The sequence below is a fragment of the Sus scrofa genome, chromosome 6, assembly GCF_000003025.6.
Source record: "Sus scrofa isolate TJ Tabasco breed Duroc chromosome 6, Sscrofa11.1, whole genome shotgun sequence".
NCBI lineage: Eukaryota > Metazoa > Chordata > Mammalia > Artiodactyla > Suidae > Sus > Sus scrofa.
This window is the reverse complement of record NC_010448.4, coordinates 45,884,221-45,904,549: the sequence shown is the minus strand read 5'-3', so window position 1 is coordinate 45,904,549 and position 20,329 is coordinate 45,884,221. Positions and strand designations below refer to the sequence as shown.

Sequence of the window (20,329 nt, the reverse complement as noted above, 5' to 3'; positions counted from 1 at the left end):
TGGGTCGGGCATCTGGTGTTGCCGTGACCTGTGGTGGGTGCAGCTTGGATCCAGCGTTGCAGTGGCTGTGTCGTAGGCCAGCAGCTATAGTTCTGATTTGACCCCTAGCCTGGGAACCTCCATAAGCCCCAAAAAGAAAAAAAAAAAAAAAAAAAAAGAAAAAAAGAAAAAAGAAAAAACAAAAGAATGCAATCAAACAAAACTATTCCACCTATTTTCTTATTGGTAAACTGAGGTTTGTGGAGCGGATCAGGGCTTTTCCCTATGATATGCCCCTAATCACTCATCTCTATCCCATCAAATCACTGACCATTAACAGATGGAAAACACATTTGCTGTTCTACCAAGATTTCTGACAGAAGGTCTGAGACACAAGCTGCTGAAGGACCTAAATGATACGAAATGAGTTTGTAAACAGTGTTTAAAAGCAGAAGGGGGGACACTGGAGGGCACCAGTTTGTTTAGGAAGACATAGGGGTCTGATTCCTGAAAGGGGACTGTCTTAATTTATGCAAAAATTTTTTTTCAAATCTGGTCTCAGTCAGGCTGTTTTTTACATTTTGTAAATCACAATTTGTGGGAGCCTATAGGAAATCTTGATGAAATCCATAAGCAGTTTCCAATGGGTTTTAATCTGATTAAGACCTCTTCAGAGAAACTTGTTATCAAACCCCTTGGCTCCCTAACTTCATCCTTAACTTAATCTGTAATTTAAGAGTGTAAAGATCTTTAACCAGACATTTTTTCCTTTTTCCAATAATGATTATCCAACCACTTTTTCTATAAATATCTTCACCAAGAGAGAAAATTTTGAATTGGCTTACTAGAGACCTTTTCCTTAAGAGCAAGGATAAGAGAACTTTGGCACTGCTTACAACTAAACTGTCTGAAGAGTTTTTTTTGTTTTTTTTTTTTTTGTTTTTTTTTTAAACACCAAAAGCATCATGATGAGGAAAGCAAATATGTACAGGTACTAGGGGTAAAAATGACTCTATTTGAACAATAGGAAATATCATCTCACCTGAGCCATGGCTTTAATATCTGCAGAAAAGGACCTGTCCTCCTCTGGGCTCCTCTTTTGTATAAAGGCAGAGCTGGGGGAGGCAAAAAAAAAGCTATATAAGATCTCACTCATCTCAAAGCTCCCAGAACTATCATTTTCCTCTCTGTCCACTCTTCACAAACACTTGAAGGGTATTAGTGATGAGAAGGGGTGGGAGCTCCGGTTGCGGCTCAGCGGTAACAAACTTGACTTGTATCCATGAGGATAGGAATTCGATTCCTGGCCTTGCTCAGTGGGTTAAGGATCTGGCATTGCCATGAGCTGTGGTGTAGACTGTGACAGCTACAACTCCTATAAAACCCCTAGCCTGGGAACTTCCATATGCCATAAAAAGACCAAAAAAAAAAAAAAAAAAGGGTAAATCTCTCCTTATTCCCTAATCCCTAATCCAAAAACTTCAGGCTTTGATTGGAGCGGGACAAATTTGGACAACCTGTTATGACCTAGAGAATATAGTTTGTATATATACACATATACACAAAAAGATATACTTTTTAAAAATACAAATTGTAGTGTATCCTACACACTGCTATTTTTACTTAATGTATCTTGGACAAGATCCCAACTAGTACATTCAGAGCTATACAATTCTCTCAGTTACACTGTATTCCATTAAATGGAATCTGCTATCCATGATCAACAGGGTTATTTCCAGTCTTTCAAACAATGCTGTAATAAATATCCTTGTATATATATTGTTTTTACTTGTATATGAATTCTGAATGATTAATTTCTAAAAGTTGATCATATGCATTTTAGTTTGGATATACCTTGCTCAAACCAGTTTTCAATGATCTTGGATTTTACAATCAGGTCCCAAGTCCTGACCAGGAAACCAGCTCCTCTAATTTGCCTGACCAGTTGATAAACCAGCTCCTCTAATTTGCCTAGTTTGAGAAGATTGTTGGGGTTAATGAGTCTTGCCTTAAGAAAAGTGAAATCTAGAAAAGCAAAGTAATTTTATGGAAATGTTGGAAAGACATTAAAATTAGCATAACAATAGGAAGGAATTTAAAACTATAGAAATAATGTAGAAATGGACTGATGCTTTATTTATTTTTTTGCTTTCTAGGGCCACACCTGAGGCATGTGGAGGAGTTGAATCAGAGCTATAGATGCCGGCCTACACCATAGCCACAGCAATGCCAGATCCAAACTGCGACCTATACCTCAGCTCACGGCAATGCTGGATCCTTAACCTACTGAGCAAAGCCAGGGATCAAACCTGCAACCTCATGGTTCTTAGTTGGATTCATTTCCGCTGTGCCACGACGGAAACTCCTGGACTGATGCTTTAGAGTAGCTTTTGACTGTAAGTGTAGTAATAAAATTTGTAATAATTATGTATATTGTGTGTGTATGTGTGTTTGGCCAGTATGTGGAGGTTCCCAGGCCAGGGATCGAACCTGAGCCACAGCTGTAAGCAGAGCCACAGCCGTGAGAACACCGGATCCTTAACCCACTGAGCCACGAGGGAACTCCTGTGTGCTTAAGATATTTAAAATGTCCAAAAGAATAAGTTACATTAAAATACTAATAGAAGTCTAAACTGTTTATTAAAGAGAATAACTGAATTTGTGATTGATGTTTAATGGTTTAAGAAAATGTGTGCTTTTTGTTTATTGGATATAGGACTATAGTAAACTGATCATTATTAAAGTAGAAAGGGCAGTGAGCATTGCTCTCTATATACCAACCTCCTTGATCATTAAATAATTTATCAATAATTTCATGTAAAACTGACCACTCAGAAGTAACACCAAAATTATCATGTTATCAATTATTTAATGGCTACTTCTACCATTCATTACTCACTGCATTCCACTGCAAGGAAACATACGCTAGGAAACGAAAACCAAAGTAACCCACAAATGCCTCTTCCTTAAAACCTGAGAGCATTCCTTTAATATAACTATTATTACTATCTATTAGTTCTTAGTATTCCCTTATCAACCACACAGCCTATTACGTGGCAGATACTAAAGAATGCATAGTAATCCAGAAAGAGAAGCTAAGCAAACCTGAAGAATAACATACAAAAGGTAAACAAAACAAATCTACAAAACGAAAGCAAACCATACCCAAAGCATGTCAGAGTCAAACTGGTAAAAACCAAAGAGAAAGGAAAAATATCATGAAAGGACCCAGAGGAATAAGAGACCTATTACAACAGCACTGATGGAAAAAAAGGGAGGGATAACACAAATGAACAAAATTAGGAATGAAAAAGGGAATATCACTACAGATGCCATACACATTAAAAAGATAATAACAGAATACTAAAAAGTTTACATCCTTAATGAATTAATGAAATAGACAAATTTTCAAAAAAAAAACAAAACGAAACAAAACTGGAATTCCTGTGATGGCTCAGTGGAAGCGAATCTGACTAGTATCCATGAGGACACAGGTTTGATCCCTGGCCTTGCTCAGTGGGTTAAGGATCCGGCATTGCTATGAGCTGTGGTGTAGGTCACAGACCTGGCTCTCAGATCTGGTGTTGCTATAGTTGTGGCATAGGTCAGCGACTACTGCTATGATTTGACCCCTAGCTTGAGAACCTCCACATGTCTCGGGTGCAGCCCCAAAAAAACCGAAACAAACAAACAAATGAACAAAAACTCCAAAAAAAACCCCAAAAAACCCAGAAACAACGGCACAGCTGAAGAGTTAAATTGATTCCATAATTTAAAATCTTCCTATCGAGGAAGTTCCCGTCGTGGTGCAGTGGTTAACGAATCCGACTAGGAACCATGAGGTTGCGGGTTCGGTCCCTGCCCTTGCTCAGTGGGTTAACGATCCGGCGTTGCCGTGAGCTGTGGTGTAGGTTGCAGATGCGGCTCGGATCCCACGTTGCTGTGGCTCTGGCGTAGGCCGGTGGCTACAGCTCCGATTGACCCCTAGCCTGGGAACCTCCATATGCCGCGGGAGCGGCCCAAGAAATAGCAAAAAGACAAAAATAAAATAAAATAAAATCTTCCTATCAAGAAAATTTCAGGCCCAGATAGTTTCCCCAGTGAATTCTTCCAAAGTTAAGGAATAACTTTAGTCTTACATGCAGTGAAAAGAGAACACAGGGAAATCTTCCCAACTCATTTTATGCAACTAACATAAGCCTGACACCAAAAATTAATGAAGACATTTGAAGAAAAGAAAATTATGGGCCAATACTTCTCATGAACACACATGCAGAAATTCTACATAAGGTATTAGTAAATCTAGCTCACTGAGGGGAAAATGTAATACATTATGGCGAAGTAGAGTTTATTCCAGGGACAAAAAGTTCGTTCAACTTTTGAAAACAAACATAATTTACCACATTAATAATAAACAAAAGAAGAATCATTTGATCCTTTCATAGACACAGAAAATGCACTTCAGCACTCTCTTGTCACTGTAGCAGCTTGGGTTGCTACTGTGGTATGGGTTCAGTCCCTGACCCAGGAACTTCCACATGCTGCGGGTGCAGTCTCCCCTCCCCCGCAAAAAAAAATCACCCCTCAATGTAAAAAAACCCTTAGCAGAAAAGAAAGCGAACTCCCTTAATTCGATAAATCACTTCTTACAATAGATGGTTTTTTTGTTTTTGTCTTTTTAGGGCCGCACCCGAGGCACATGGAGGTTCCCAGGCTAGGGGTCTAATCCAAGCTGTAGCTGCCAGCCTACGCCAGAGCCACAGCAAAGCCAGATCTGAGCCACATCTGCAACCTACAGCTCACAGCAACACCGGAACCTTAACCCACTGAGTGAGGCCAGGGATCGAACCCACAACCTCATGGTTCCTAGTCTGATTCTTTTCTGCTGTGCCACTACGGGAACTCCTACGATAGGTGTTTTTATAGATGTTAAAACAAGGACAAATACAAAAAAACAACAGTACTTCTACCAGCAATTGGAAAATTTTAAAAATTTAAATACTACTTATAGTTTCAAAAATAATGTCAAATATCCAAGTATAAATCTAACAAAAGATGTGCACAGAAAACCATAACAAACTCCTCAGAGAAGTTAAAGACCTTAATAAATGTATATATATTTAATAGCTGGAAGATTCAATATGATTTTCATTCTTCCCAAATTAAAATATAGATACACAAACAACATTCTAGCAAGGATTTTTCTTTGTTGAGAATCAACAAACTGATTCTAACATCTATAGGAAATTGAGAAGATTTAAAATAGTCTGAAAAAAAGAAGAAAAAAGAGAGAATTAATACTGTAGACTTCATAACAGTGGTACTAACAAAAAGAAAAAAATAAAAAGAATACAGTTCAGAAAGGGAGCCACATATATAATATCACCTGATTTACAATAAAAGCTTCTTGAAATCAATCTCACCACAAGGATGGTGTTTTCAATAAAATCTTGGTGGAAGAATTAGATACTTGAATGGAAAAACAGCCTCTGTCCTTACCTCTCACCATACACAAAAATTAATTTAATATGGATCACAGATTTAAATGTGGATGTTAAATTTATAAAGCTTCTAAAAGAACACATAGACTTCTTTTGCAGTGTAGCAGGTTAAGGATCTGGCACTGTCACTGCAGCAGCCTGAGTCACTGCTATGGCACAGGTTTGATCCCTGGCCTGGGAACTTCCACAAAGGAGAGTATCTTTAAGACCTTGGGAATAAGCAAAGATTTCTTTTCAAGATACCAAAAAGACAACAACCAAAAAACCAACCAAAAAACCCCAAAACTACTAATCATAGAAGACAAAGGGCTAAAAAACGGCTAGAAAAATGGGGAAAGGTATTAATTGGCCACCACGCACACAAATACAATTTAAAATGTGCAAACAGGAGTTCCCTTCGTGGCTCAGTGGTTAACAAACCCGACTAGGATCCATGAGGATGTGGGTTAGATCCCTAGCCTCACCATGAGCTGTGGTGATGCTCACAGGTACCACTGGATCCCGAGCTGCCGTGGCTGTGGCGTAGGCCGGCAGCTATAGCTCTGATTTGAACCCTTAGCCTGGGAACTTCCATATGCCAAGGGTGCATCCCTAAAAATCAAAAATAAATAAAATAGGAGTTCCCGTCGTGGCGCAGTGGTTAACGAATCCGACTAGGAACCATGAGGTTGCGGGTTCGGTCCCTGCCCTTGCTCAGTGGGTTAACGATCCGGCGTTGCCGTGAGCTGTGGTGTAGGTTGCAGACGCGGCTCGGATCCCGCGTTGCTGTGGCTCTGGCGTAGGCCGGTGGCTACAGCTCCGATTCAACCCCTGGCCTGGGAAACTCCATATGCCGCAGGAGCGGCCCAAGAAATAGCAACAACAACAACAACGACAAAAGACAAAAAAATAAAATAAAATAAATAAATAAAATAAAATAAAATAAAATGTTCAAGCACATTCATAATTAAGCAAATTAAAAAACAACACCAAGATACTATGTTTCACCTATTACAATGGTAAGAACCAAAAAGCATGCATGAGGGAACATTCTGTTGGCTACGCTGTGGGTGGGGAAAGGAAGAGGCACTCTTATGACATTGCAAGTGGAAATGAAAACCGATATAACAACTCTAGAGGAGAATTTAGCAATACCTAGCAAAACTGCATATACATTTACCTTTTAACCCAGCAATCCCACTTTTAGGAATCTACTCTGAAGATACACCTCACACAATACAAAAATGTATCTATAGAAAGTCATTTATTGTTGTGCTATTTCTAATAGCAAAATATTGTAAATGACCTGTAAAATGCCCATTAAAGGAGAATGCTTGAATAAACCATGATAAATCCATACCCTAGAAATTATAAAGCTATAAAAAAATTGTTAGCATCTCCTTGAATTGCAGTAGAATGTCCAGGACATGTAAAAGAAACAATGTTTAAAAGAGTACCTAGAGTATCTTTAATGCAAAAAGGAGTCACTCAAAAGAATACCTGTATCTGTTCATTTGTGCAAAGGGGAATACCAAAAGGATAAAGCAGAAACTAATGAGGTTGATTATGTACAGGGAGTGGGCAGGAACTACATTAATTTTTTCATACTCAAAATATTGACATGTTGCAATCAACCAGGATGTAAGGGAACCTGAAGTATAACACAGAAAGCTAAATGTAGGAAAAATGAGTGACAAAACTACAATGAAGAGGGTGGTGAGGAAAAGAACTAAACGGAGTAACTTTGGAAATGTCTTTTTTTTTTCGTCTTTTTGCCATTTCTTGGGCAGCTCCCACGGCATATGGAGGTTCCCAGGCTAGGGGTTGAATCGGAGCTGTAGCCACCGGCCTACGCCAGAGCCACAGCAACGCGGGATCCGAGCCGCGTCTGCAACCTACACCACAGCTCACGGCAACGCCAGATCGTTAACCCACTGAGCAAGGGCAGGGACTGAACCCGCAACCTCAGGGTTCCTAGTCGTATTCGTTAAACACTGCGCCACGATGGGAACTCCCAGAAAAAAATTATTGATATTAAGAAGCAGGTTTCTCACTGTTGGAGAAAAGAATTTGACATAAGGAAATGGCCAAACATTTCCCTGGATTAAGAATCCAACTGCAGTAGCTCACGTCACTGTGGAAGTGCAGATTGGCTCCCCACCAGCACAGCGGGTTAAAGGATCCAGTGCTGTGGAAGCTGTGAATCAGATTTCAGTCCCTGGGAGTTCCCGTTGTGGCCCAAGGGGATCATTGGCAGCTGTGGAGCCCTGGGATGTAGGTTCAATACCCAGCCTGGCACAGTGGGTTAAGGATCTGGCGTTGCCACAGCTGCAGCATAGATCACAACTGTGGCTCAGATCTGATTCCTGGCCCAGGAATGCCATATGCCGTGGGGTGGCCAAAAAAGAAAGAAAGAAATCTATAAATTAGCAAAAGTCTTGTATCAGGGCACATGTCCTGGTTTTCATAAATGTACTATGAACACCTGAGTGAAGATGAAGAGTATATGGGAATTCCTTGTACTATGTTTACAATACGAAAAAATATGAAAATAAAAAGTTTTTTAAAAATGAGAAAAAAATCTGGAGTTCCTGCTGTGGTGCAGTGGGTTAAGGATCCAGCATAGGTTTAAAAAAAAAAAAAAAAAGAGAGAGAGAAAAAAATTTAAAAGGGCAAGAGGACAAAGAGACCTGAATAGATCCTTTTAAAAAACTGGATATTCAAGTGGCCAATAAAGATATGAAAAGGTGCAGAATGTTACACATCAGGGAAATGCAAGTTAAAACTGCAATGAAAGTAGACCACACATCCACCAAAATAGTTAAAATAAGAGATTGATAATATCAAATAATGGAGATGATGTGGAGCAACTGAAACTCTCATACATTACTGGATGGAGTGTAAACTGGTACAACACGAGCATTGGTAGTATTTACTAAACATATGCCTTCCCAGTGATCTATCAATTCCATTCCTAAATATTTACGCAGGAGAACAGTATTTATGTGTTCACAAAAACCACAGCAAAATGTTCATAGCAACGATATTGGAAATTTTGAAAAATCAATCAATTGCAACATATCCCTAAATGTAATCATAACTAAATGCAATTACGCTCAACAACACAGATAAATCTCATAGATATAATGCAGAACAAAAGAAGCCAATTGTAAAAGAGCACATACTATATAATTCCATTTGTTTATGAAATTCAAGAAAGGGTAAAATCAACTAATGGTTATAGAATTCTGAATATTGATTCTGGGAGAGGAATAACTTGGAAGGGGCATGAGTGAATCTTCTGGGGTAGTGGTAAAGTTCTTTGTGTTGATCTAGGAAACTGTTTTACAGCTGTATACTTAAGATCACACATTTGGAGCTCCCGTTGTGGCTTAGCAGTAATGAATCCGACTAGTACCCATGAGGATGAAGGTTCGATTCCTGGCCCTGCTCAGTGGGTTAAAGATCCGGTGTTGCCATGAGCTACGGTGTAGGTCACAGATGCAGCTTGGATCTAGTGTTGCTGTGGCTGTGGTGTAGACTGGCAGCTACAGCTCTGATTAGACCCCTAGCCAGGGAACTTCCATATGCCACAGGTGAGGCCTTAAAAAGCAAAAAAAAAAAAAAAAAAGATTCATGCACTTTACTGTATATTTGCTATATCATAAAAATGTAAAAAAATTATCAGAACCATGTTTTGGTAGGGACATGGAGCAATGTGATGTTTCAAACACTGCTGTGCAAGTATAAATTTAGTTTGGTAGATATTTTGGCACTACCTGGTAAAGTGGAAGATATATGACACTGTAATTCCATTGGTAGGTAAATCATGCATGTGTATCCTATGTAAAAGAATGCTGGTGGCAGCACAGTCTATAAAGTGAAAAACTAGAAATAACTCAAATGTCCATCATTTTTAGAAGGGATGAATAACTGGTATACTTTAAAGGATGGAATATAATAAAGAAAACAAATGAACCACTATCATATCTAATATGGATAATTCCCAAAAACATAGTTGTACAAATCATTAAAGTAAGAGATAAAAGTATGTCAGCATTCACATAAAGTTTTAAAATGGGGAAAAACTACAGTATAATGCTTAAAGTGGTATATATACATAAGTGAAAAATCCTCATACATTTATCCAGTGATGCTAACATAATAACATAACCACACACAAATATAAACGAACATGGGAACTTACAGCTAAAGATAACCCGCAACTCAAACAACAGGGCCTCATACCCAGGGCCTCAAAAGGTCACATAAGCACAATCACACAATTACCAAGAGGACAATAAATCACAACTCACACTGTCACAGGCACTGCACACCTGAACACGGTCGCAGTCACAATCACACAAACGACAGATAAAACCACACAGTATCCACAAGTACCCCAACGGTACTCTGCAGCACACAGTCGCGCAATCACACCCCTCTACGGGGCAAACGCTATCACATCCACCGAGTCACAAGCTCCTCACACCAGCACATTCAATGCCACACGTGATTACATGTACCTCACCGGGTCGCATCGCGTCACACCAGAGCAGTCACAGGCTCTGAGGCTGTGCTGCACACGGTTATCATTGGAAACACACGCTCACTACAGGAACAGCGAGACACAATCACACGGTCATTCATCACATACCAATACACAGACACAAACACACAATTTCAATCTCACCTCCTCAGCGGTACAAAGCCGATGCTTCAAGCCCACCCTCTCTTAGGGTTCCCCACCTCGGTTCTTCCAAGCTTCCAAAGGCGCAGAGCCCTCCACTGCACTGAAACACTTGCTGGTACGGACCTGAGGGTCCCCCCAGAGCGTGATTCTCGAGGTTGAATTCACACGAGAATCACGTTTTGCCGAGGAGTCCTCTGGGAAGTGTAGTCAGCGACGCCCAGAGGCGGGCAAGATGGCTGACAGTCAACGGGATTTTTATCAGAGCTCAGCTGCTGTCCCGCCGAAAAGATTGCGTCCCCCTCACAAACGCGCACCAGAGACCTCGCGGAGCCTGGCTCAGCCTCAGGCAGTGGTCCCCAAAGAAGGCCACTCCTAAGCATTTGAAAATGGACTTCCCAGGTCCGCCCTACTGTATCCCCTGGAGTTGAACGCGCTCTGGAAGAAAAGAGTTAGTCCGCAAGGGGAGGTAATTTGCACCGCCGAGCCTCCTGGGAAGTGTAGTTAGGAAGCAGGAAAAAGCGGTGGATGGACCGTTTGAAATTCGTCTGGATTCCTCATCCCCTGAGCCTGGCCACACCCCGCAGACATCTGGGAGTGTCACTGCGCCCAGGGGAGCGCGCAGGCTTTCTGGGTCGCCGTCTTGGCCTTTGTTTGGGTGTGAGTTTGACTTGGGGGATTCTTCGGTGCCGAGTTTTGGGACCTGAGATTTTTGAGACCCAAAGCTAGTCCAGGAGGCTGCAGAGGAGGAGACCAGGAACTTGCCACGGGATTGGGGAGGTTGAAGGGGAGGAATCGCTAAACGTGAAATGGGGAGGGGGTGTTTAAAACGGAGTAGTTTCCGACTTCGCAAAGGGGCTGTGCTCCTGACTTCGGTGTGATAGTCGCAGCGTGAGAATGAGGGGGTGGTGAGGCAAGCTGTGCAGAATGCAAGTAATGAGAGCCCGGTATGTGTTGGGTGCCATAGAGAAGAAACTGGACGCATGATTTTGTGTAGGGGTGTGTGTGGAATTAACTATTTGTGATTGATTGATTGTCTTCTGGAATGCAGAAGTTCCCAGGCCAAGGGATGAAACCTATCGCTACAGCAGTGAGGACGCTGGATCTTTAACCCGCTTAGCCACCAGGGAACCCCAGTAATTGATAATTTAAATGAGTATCAACCGTATGTTTGACTGAGATTGTATCTTGGTAAATAATCTCTGAACCTCATTGTAAAACAGTGGCAAGGAGGATGGATCTTTCTGGGGCAGGTTTTTTGTTTTTGTTTTTGTTTTTGTTTTGTCTTTTTTTAAGGTTTGATGGGAGAAAGATTACATAATTGAGCTAATAAATGATTTAAAGCTTGATCAATTATGGAATAGAAATTAAAGCAGCGCTTTTTTAAAAAACGAAAGTTGGTTTTAAAGAAACTATTTTTTTAAATGGGGGGCTTGCTCTTGCTTAGAGCCCAGATCTTGGAGTCCTAGCCATTCAATCTTGATGTTCTTTTAACGTCTTGGGGGAGGCGTGTATGTCTAAGGGAGCTGATTTGTGCAGTTCTAGACTAAGAAATAACTTTAAAGATTGAGGAGTAGTATTGGCCATTGGAAATAGCAGAGAAGTGAATTAAAGTGTTATTCCCATTGTCGGATTAAAAAAAAAAACACAAACAATCAACGTTTAGTGAGATCAAGGAATGTAAGTTTGAGGTTCTTTAAGGAGTCTAGCCAAATCAAGGATTTACTTAATTTCCTCTGGTTACCCCAAGGCCAGTGGATTTTTTTTTGGGGGGGAGGGTGTAAAAATAAATTGCTGCTAATTGCAAAGATGCTTTCTTCGAAGTTCCCGTCCTGGCGCAGTGGTTAATGAATCTGACTAGGAACCATGAGGTTGCGGGTTTGGTCCCTGCCCTTGTTCAGTGGGTTAACGATCCGACGTTGCCGTGAGCTGTGGTGTAGGTCGCAGACGCGGCTCGGATCCCGGGTTGCTGTGGCTGTGGCATAGGCCAGCAGTTACAGCTCCGATTCTACCCTAGCCTGGGAACCTCCATATGCCGCAGGAGTGGCCCAAGAAATAGCAAAAAGACAAAAAAAAAAAAAAAAAAAAAAAAAAAAGATGCTTTCTTCAAGAATTTTGCTATAGTTACTTTCAATGTAATTTTAAATAAAAGGAGAAAGAAAGGTAGTTGGGTATAAAATTCATGTAAATAAACTTCATGTATGCAAACAAAACCTTAGAATGGGATAAAATGCTTCAGAATCAGCAAGAAATAAATAAAACCTATATAAGAAAAAATTTAAAACATTATGAAGGACACAAAAAAATAAACAATGTTATACCATATTTAATAGAAATCTTTATCATAAACATCATTAATTTTAAATTAATTCATGAATTTAACATGATCTCAGTGAAAACAGTATATTTTTTTTTAAATAGACTTTATTATTCTAAAGTTGAAGTGGAAAAACAAAGGTCAGAATAGACTCTCTGGGAAAAAAAACTTGGGCAGTTGGAGCTTGTCCTAACAGATCACAAAACACCCTAAAACGTTAAAAATTGAAATAGTGTGGCTTTGTCATATGACTGGAGAGACTAGTGGAAAAGAATAGAGAATCCGAAAATGAACCAAATCAAGGATTTTAGTGTGTGGTGAATGGGGCATCGCAAATCAATTGGAAAAAAATTTTCAATGATCGTAATAGGAACAGTTTGGTAGCATTTCTGGAGAAAAGAGAATGGATTATGCTATGTATTGAATTCAGAGTTAAGTCCAAATGGGTCAAAATTTAAAACTTAAAAAAATTAAAGTACTTAAAATTAAATTACATAAACATTAAAGATTGAAAACTTGAGTGAATTTGTAGCCATGGAATGCAGAAAAACCTTCCTAAATTCAGAATCCCAAAACCTGGACATGAAAGGTTAATCTTTGCTACTACATAAAAAAAAAGGTTAAAATACAAGCTGGCAGAAATCTGCATTTTGTTACAAACAAAGAGCTGATCTCCCCAGATATAAAGAGCCCCCCCAAAATTGATTAAACAAGACTAACAACCCAGTAAAAATGGAGGGATTAAAAAATAATGCTCAGGAGTTCCCGTTGTGGCGCAGTGGTTAACGAATCCAACTAGGAACCATGAGGTTGTGGGTTCGGTCCCTGCCCTTGCTCAGTGGGTTAACGATCCGGCATTGCCGTGAGCTGTGGTGTAGGTTGCAGACTCGCTCGGATCCCGCGTTGCTGTGACTCTGGCGTAGGCCGGTGGCTACAGCTCTGATTCAACCCCTGGCCTGGGAACCTCCATATGCCGCAGGAGCGGCCCAAGAAATAGCAACAACAACAACAACAACAAAAAGACAAAAGACAAAAAAAAAAATAATAATAATAATAATAATAATGCTCAGAGGCTTTCCCGTCATAGCTCAGTGGTTAAGGAACCTGACTAGCAACCATGAGGTTGCGGGTTCGGTTCCTGGTCTCTTTCACTGGGTTAAGGATCCAGCGTTGCCTTGAGCTATGGTATAGGTCGCAGATGCGGATCAGATCCCAACTTGCTTTAGCTCTGGTGTAGGCTGGCAGCTACAGCTCTGATTGGACCCCTAGCCTGGGAACCTCCATATGACGCAGGTGCAGCCCTAAAAAAGACAAAAAGACCAAAAAAAAAAAAAAAAAAAAAAAAAAAGAAACCAAAACTTAGAGTCTACTTATTGTTCTCAAATATACGAAAACATGTTCAACATCATGCATGAAAAAAATGCCACTGAAACTATACAGAGGAGCTCCCAGTTGTGGCTCAGTGGAAACAAACCAGACTAGTGTCTATGAGGATGCAGGTTCCATCCCTGGCCCTGCTCTGTGGGTTAAGGATCCGGTATTGCCATGAGCTGTGTTGTAGGTCACAGACACTGCTCGGATCTCTTGTGACTGTGGCTGTGGCTGTGGCTGTGGCCGGCAGCTGCAGCTCAGTTTTCACCCCTAGCCTGGGAACTTCCATATGCCTCAGGTGCTGCCCTAGAAAAAGAAAAAAACAAAAACTATATGGAGGTACTGTTTCTTATGGACTCAAATGGCAAATATTCCCCAAATTTGAAAAGTTACATTGTTAGAGGGACTGCTGATTGGGAAAACTTTCTGGAAGGCAGTTCCGGCAACATCTCTTAAAATTCCAATTGCATTTACCCTTTCAGTGAGCAGTCCTACCTCTGGGATTTTACCCTACAGATCTTGCTATGATGATGCATATCCAAGGTTATTTATGTAGCACTCTTCACAATATTAAAATATTGGAAATAGTTTTAAGTAAGTCACTGAATGTAGTACAACACTAGGCAATTGGAAAAAGAAAATAAGAGCACTGTTTATAGCCAGATATGTAAAGCCTCTGAGATATATTAAGTAAAAACAACAATATATAGAAACTTATGTCATAATATGTTACCTTTTGTACAAGAAAAGGGGTGGGATAAAAATATTTGTGTTTGCAGGAAGAGCTGAAGTTTGCTTGAGAAACTAACAAAAGTGATTCCTGGAGTTCCCGTCGCGGCACAGTGGTTAACGAATCCGACTAGGAACCATGAGGTTGCGGGTTCTGTCCCTGCCCTTTCTCAGTGGGTTAACGATCCGGCGTTGCCGTGAGCTGTGGTGTAGGTTGCAGACGCGGCTCGGATCCCGCGTTGCTGTAGCTCTGGCGTAGGCCAGTGGCTACAGCTCCGATTGGACCCCTAGCCTGGGAACCTCCATATGCCTCAGGAGCGGCCCAAGAAATAGCAAAAACAAAACAAAACAAAAAAAAGTGATTCCTGTTACAGAAGTGGGGGCAATAAAGTGGTTAGGGATAAAGGAGGGAGCAACTATACTTTTTTGGGACATTCTACATAAATTTTTATGTATTGTTATCTTTACATGAGAAGTGGTTATTTTTTGTGTTCATCACAGTTCTTTTTAGAAAGGTATCACAAGTGCTTTCTTGACAATTTCCTTGGTCTCCTTGAAACTTTCATTTTTCTAATTCGAATCCTCTGATCACTAAGACAGATAGCAACAATAAAAATATTAGTCAGTTATTTTTCTGCTTGCCTTTTTAAAATTGGGATTCAGTTATTGACCACCTTCTCTTAATGTGTAAATTTTTAAATTTTTTTTGCCATTTTGCTATTTCTTTGGGCCGCTCCTGCGGCATATGGAGCTTCCCAGGCTAGGGGTCGAATCGGAGCTGCAGCCACTGGCCTACGCCAGAGCCACAGCAAAGCAGGATCCGAGCCGCGTCTGCCACCTACACCACACACAGCTCAGGACAACGCCAGATCGTTCACCCATTGAGCAAGGGCAGGGACCGAACCCGCAACCTCATGGTTCCTAGTTGGATTCGTTAACCACTGCGCCACGACGGGAACTCCTAATTTGTAAATTTTTTATTTCCTTTTTATCTTTTTTTGTTGTTGGTGGTGGTGGGGAGTAACTCTCTCCTACCATATCCCATTATAATGGCTTCAGCAACATTTACTAACTCATGACAGTGGGTTTATTTCCGTTTTAGGCCTATCTTTGTGTGTGTGTGTGTGTGTGTGTGTGTATGTGTGTTAAATTATACGTATGATAAACTTTACTCTTTTAATCATTTTTAAATCAATAGTTTAGTTGCATTAGTACATTCCCATTGTCGAACCATCACCACTATCCATCTGCAGAACTTTTTTGTCATCCTAAACTGAAACTGTACGCACCAAACAAAAATTAGCCATCCCACCCTCCCTTCAGCCCCTGGTAACCACTATACTACTTTGTCTATATAAATTTGGCTGTTCTAGGTACTTCTTGTATAAGTAAAACCATACAATATTTGCTTTTTTGTGTCTGGCATATTTCACTTAGCATATAGTGTTTTCACGCTTCAACCATGTTGTAGCTTGTATCAGAATTTCACTCCTGAAGGCTGAATAATTCATTGTATGTTTATACCACATTTTATCTATTTATCTTGTAGAAGACATGTAGGTTGTTTCCATCTTTTGGTTATTGTGAATAATGCTGCTGTGAACATGGATATACAAATGTCTCTTTGAAATCCTGCTTTCAGTTCTTTTGTGTGTATACCTAGAATTGCTAGGTCATATGGTAATTAAATGTTTAATTTTGGGGGGAAACCACTATACTGTGTTCCACGGTGTTTTTATAATAGTCATCCTAATGGATGTGAAGGGGTATTTCACTGCAGTTTTAATATGCATTTACTTAATGATTAATGATGTTGATCATCTTTTACTTTTTTAAATTTTTAAAATTCTTTTATTTTCCCACTGTACAGCAAGGGGGTCAAGTTATCCTTACATGTATACATTACAATTACATTTTTTTCCCCACCCTTTGTTCTGTTGCAACATGAGTATCTAGACAAAGTTCTCAATGCTATTCAGCAGGATCTCCTGGTAAATCTATTCTAAGTTGTGTCTGATAAGCCCAAGCTCCTGATCCATCCCACTCCCTCCCCCTCCCATCAGGCAGCCACAAGTCTTTTCTCCAAGTCCATGATTTTCTTCTCTGAGGAGATGTTCATTTGTGCTGGATATTAGATTCCAGTTATAAGTGATATCATATGGTATTTGCCTTTGTCTTTCTGGCTCATTTCACTCAGGATGAGATTCTCTAGCTCCATCCATGTTGCTGCAAATGGCATGATGTCATTCTTTTTTATGGCTGAATAGTATTCCATTGTGTATATATACAAAATCTTCCAAATCCAATCCTCTGTCGATGGACATTTGGGTTGTTTCCATGTCCTGGCTATTGTGAATAGTGCTGCAATGAACATGCGGGTGCATGTGTCTCTTTAAAGCAGAGTTTTGTCCGGATAGATGCCCAAGAGTGGGATTGTGGGGTCATATGGAAGTTCTATGTATAGATTTCTAAGGTATCTCCAAACTGTTCTCCATAGTGGCTGTACCAGTTTCCATTCCCACCAACAGTGCAGGAGGGTTCCCTTTTCTCCACAGCCCCTCCAGCACTTGTTATTTGTGGATTTATTAATGATGGCCATTCTGACTGGTGTGAGGTGGTATCTCAGAGTAGTTTTGATTTGCATTTCTCTTATAATCAGTGATGTTGAGCATTTTTTCATGTGTTTGCTGGCCATCTGTATATCTTCTTTGGAGAAATGTCTATTCAGGTCTTTTTTCCATTTTTCCATTGATTGATTGGTTTTTTTGCTGTTGGGTTGTATAAGTTGTTTATATATTCTAGAGATTAAGCCCTTGTCGGTTGCATCATTTGAAACTATTTTCTCCCATTCTGTAAGTTGTCTTTTTGTTTTCTTTTTGCTTTCCTTTGCTGTGCAAAAGCTTTTCAGTTTGATGAGGTCCCATGGGTTTATTTTTGCTCTAATTTCTATTGCTTTGGGAGACTGACCTGAGAAAATATTCATGATGTTGATGTCAGAGACTGTTTTGCCTATGTTTTCTTCTAGGAGTTTGATGGTGTCCTGTCGTATATTTAAGTCTTTCAGCCATTTTGCGTTTATTTTTGTGCATGGTGTGAGGGTGTGTTCTAGTTTCATTGCTTTGCATACAGCTGTCCAGGTTTCCCAGCAATGCTTGCTGAATAGACTTTCTTTTTCCCATTTTATGTTCTTGCCTCCCTTGTCAAAGATTAATTGACCATAGGCGTCAGGGTTTATTTCCGGGTTCTCTGTTCTGTTCCATTGGTCTGTCTGTCTGTTTTGATACCAGTACCACACTGTTTTGATGACTGTGGCTTTGTAGTATTTCTTGAAGTCTGGGAGAGTTATGCCTCCTGCTTGGTTTTTGTTTCTCAGGATTGCTTTGGCGATTCTGGGTCTTTTGTTGTTCCATATAAATGTTTGTATTGTTTGTTCTAGTTCTGCGAAAAATGTCATGGGTAGTTTGATAGGGATTGCAGTGAATCTGTAGATTGCTTTGGGTAGTATGGCCATTTTTACAATATTGATTTTTCCAATCTAGGAACATGGAATATCTTTCCATTTCTTTACATCTTCTTTGATTTCTTTGATTAAAGTTTTATAGTTCTCGGCATATAGGTCCTTTACCTCCTTGGTCAGGTGTATTCCGAGGTATTTGATTTTGTGAGGTGCAATTTTAAAAGGTATCATATTTTTGTATTCCTTTTCTAATGTTTCATTGCTGGTATACAGAAATGCAACTGACTTCTGAATGTTAATCTTATATCCTGCCACTTTGCTGAATTTATTAATCAGTTCGAGTAGTTTTTGGGTTGAGTCCTTAGGGTTTTCTAGGTATAGTATCATGTCATCTGCATACAGTGACAGTTTGATCTCTTCTCTTCCTATATGGATGCCTTTTATTTCTTTTGTTTGTCTAATTGCTGTGGCTAGGACTTCCAAAACGATGTTGAAGAGCAGTGGTGAGAGTGGGCATCCCTGTCTTGTTCCAGATTTGAGTGAGAAGGCTTTCAGTTTTTCCCCATTGAGTATTATATTTGCTGTGGGTTTATCATAAATGGCTTTGATTATATTCAGGAATGTTCCCTCTATACCCACTTTGGCGAGGGTCTTGATCATGAATGGATGTTGGACTTTGTCAAATGCTTTTTCTGCATCTATTGAGATGATCATATGATTTTTGACTTTTTTTTTTGTTAATGTGGTGTATGATGCTGATTGATTTGCGTATGTTGAACCATCCTTGTGAACATGGGATGACCCCAACCTGGTCATGGTGTATAATTTTTTTGGTATGTTGTTGGATTCAGTTGGCTAAGATTTTGTTGAGAATTTTTGCATCTATATTCATCAATGATATTGGGCGATAGTTTTCTTTTTTGGTGGTATCTCTGCCTGGTTTTGGAATGAGGGTGATGGTGGCCTCATAGAATGTCTTTGGGAGTATTCCTTCTTCTTCAACCTTTTGAAAGAGTTTAAGGAGGATGGGCACCAATTCCTCTTTATATGTTTGATAGAATTCACCTGTGAAGCCATCTGGTCCTGGACTTTTATTTGTAGGGAGTGATTTTATGACCTCTTCAATTTCATTTCTAGTGATTGGTCTGTTCAGTTGGTCTGTTTCTGCTTGATTCAGTTTTGGCAGGCTGTAAGATTCTAGAAAATTGTCCATTTCTTCCAGATTGTCAAACTTGTTGCCGTATAGTTGTTCTGATCATCTTTTTGTGTGCCTATTAGTCATTTACGTATTCTTAGGAGAAGTGTGTATTCAAGTCTTTGGTATATTTTTTAATTGTTTGTTTTATTGAGTTGTAGGAGTTCATTATATATTCTACATATTAATCCATCATCAGAAATATGATATGCAAATATTTTCTCCCATTCTGTGAGTTACCTTTTCACTTTGTTGATAGTGTATTTTGATACACATAAGTTTTTAATTTTGATGAATTTATTTGTTTTTCTGCCTGTATTTTTGGTCTCATGTCCAATAAATCATTGCCAGATTTAATGTCATGAAGATTTTCCCCAGTATTTTCTTCTAAGAGTTTTATAGTTTTAGCTCTTTTAAGACCTTAACCCATTTTGAGTTGATTTTTTAATATAAGAGCCCAACTTTTTTGCATGTGGATATTTAGTTTTCCCAGCACCATTAGATTATTTTTGGGTTTATGCTAATGTAAAATATTTGTAATAGATATCCTTGTTGTTTTGAGGGTTCTCAAGACCACCCTAAGGTTTAATGGTTCAGGTAGAGGACCCAGGACCCATATTTATAGTTATGGTTTATTAAAATGAAAGGATACAGGTTAAAACCAACAAAGGAGAAATGAGTATACAGTAGAGTCCAGGAGAGAATAGGCACAAGCTTGTCTTCTCCCAGTAGTATTGCACAGACAGCACTAAATTCTCCCAGCAATGACTGTGACAGCTCATACAGAGTGTTACCAACAAGGATATCTACCTTGAGCCTTAGTGTCTAGGGTTTTTACCGGGGGTCCTGAGCACACAAATGAATGACCTTAGCTATTCAATCTCCAGCCCCCTCAGAGGTCACATTGCTACAGTGTCACACAAGGCCCCAGGCATACAAAAGCAGGCATTCACAGTAAATCAAGTTCTGATAAACTGTTTGATGTGATTCTAGGTCTTAGAGATTCAAAGACAGTCTTATCAGGCAGGATATCCAAGGGCTCAGATGTTTCCTAGAAGCTGGTCAGGGGCCAGTCCTATCTTGGGAATGTGTGAGGTTTGAGTGTCCCAAG

General features: G+C 39.9%; 2 protein-coding genes across 8 annotated transcripts in view; both read right to left on the bottom strand.

The window, feature by feature from the left end:
• Nucleotides 1–10,280, bottom strand: part of LOC110255280 (zinc finger protein 82 homolog) — a 75,535-nt gene extending 65,255 nt beyond the window's left edge. For 2 of the 3 annotated variants that reach the window (XM_021097165.1, XM_021097167.1), the window contains exons 1-2: nt 10,153–10,209; nt 1,022–1,094 (exon numbers count right to left, since the gene is read on the bottom strand). The gene's annotated coding sequence lies outside the window, so the exon portion shown is untranslated. Of the gene's footprint in view, nt 1–1,021; nt 1,095–10,152 lie in introns of all 3 variants that reach the window. The other variant, XM_021097168.1, reaches the window with a different exon arrangement.
• Nucleotides 1–10,567, bottom strand: part of ZNF566 (zinc finger protein 566) — a 33,793-nt gene extending 23,226 nt beyond the window's left edge. The window contains exons 1-2 of one of the 5 annotated variants that reach the window (XM_021097194.1): nt 10,153–10,567; nt 1,022–1,094 (exon numbers count right to left, since the gene is read on the bottom strand). Coding sequence is in view for 3 of the 5 variants with exons in the window: in XM_021097192.1 (XP_020952851.1) it covers nt 1,022–1,030 (9 nt within the window). In the remaining 2 variants the exon portion in view is untranslated. The remainder of the gene's footprint in view (nt 1–1,021; nt 1,095–10,152) is intronic. The other 4 variants (XM_021097192.1, XM_021097193.1, XM_021097191.1 and 1 more) reach the window with 4 other exon arrangements.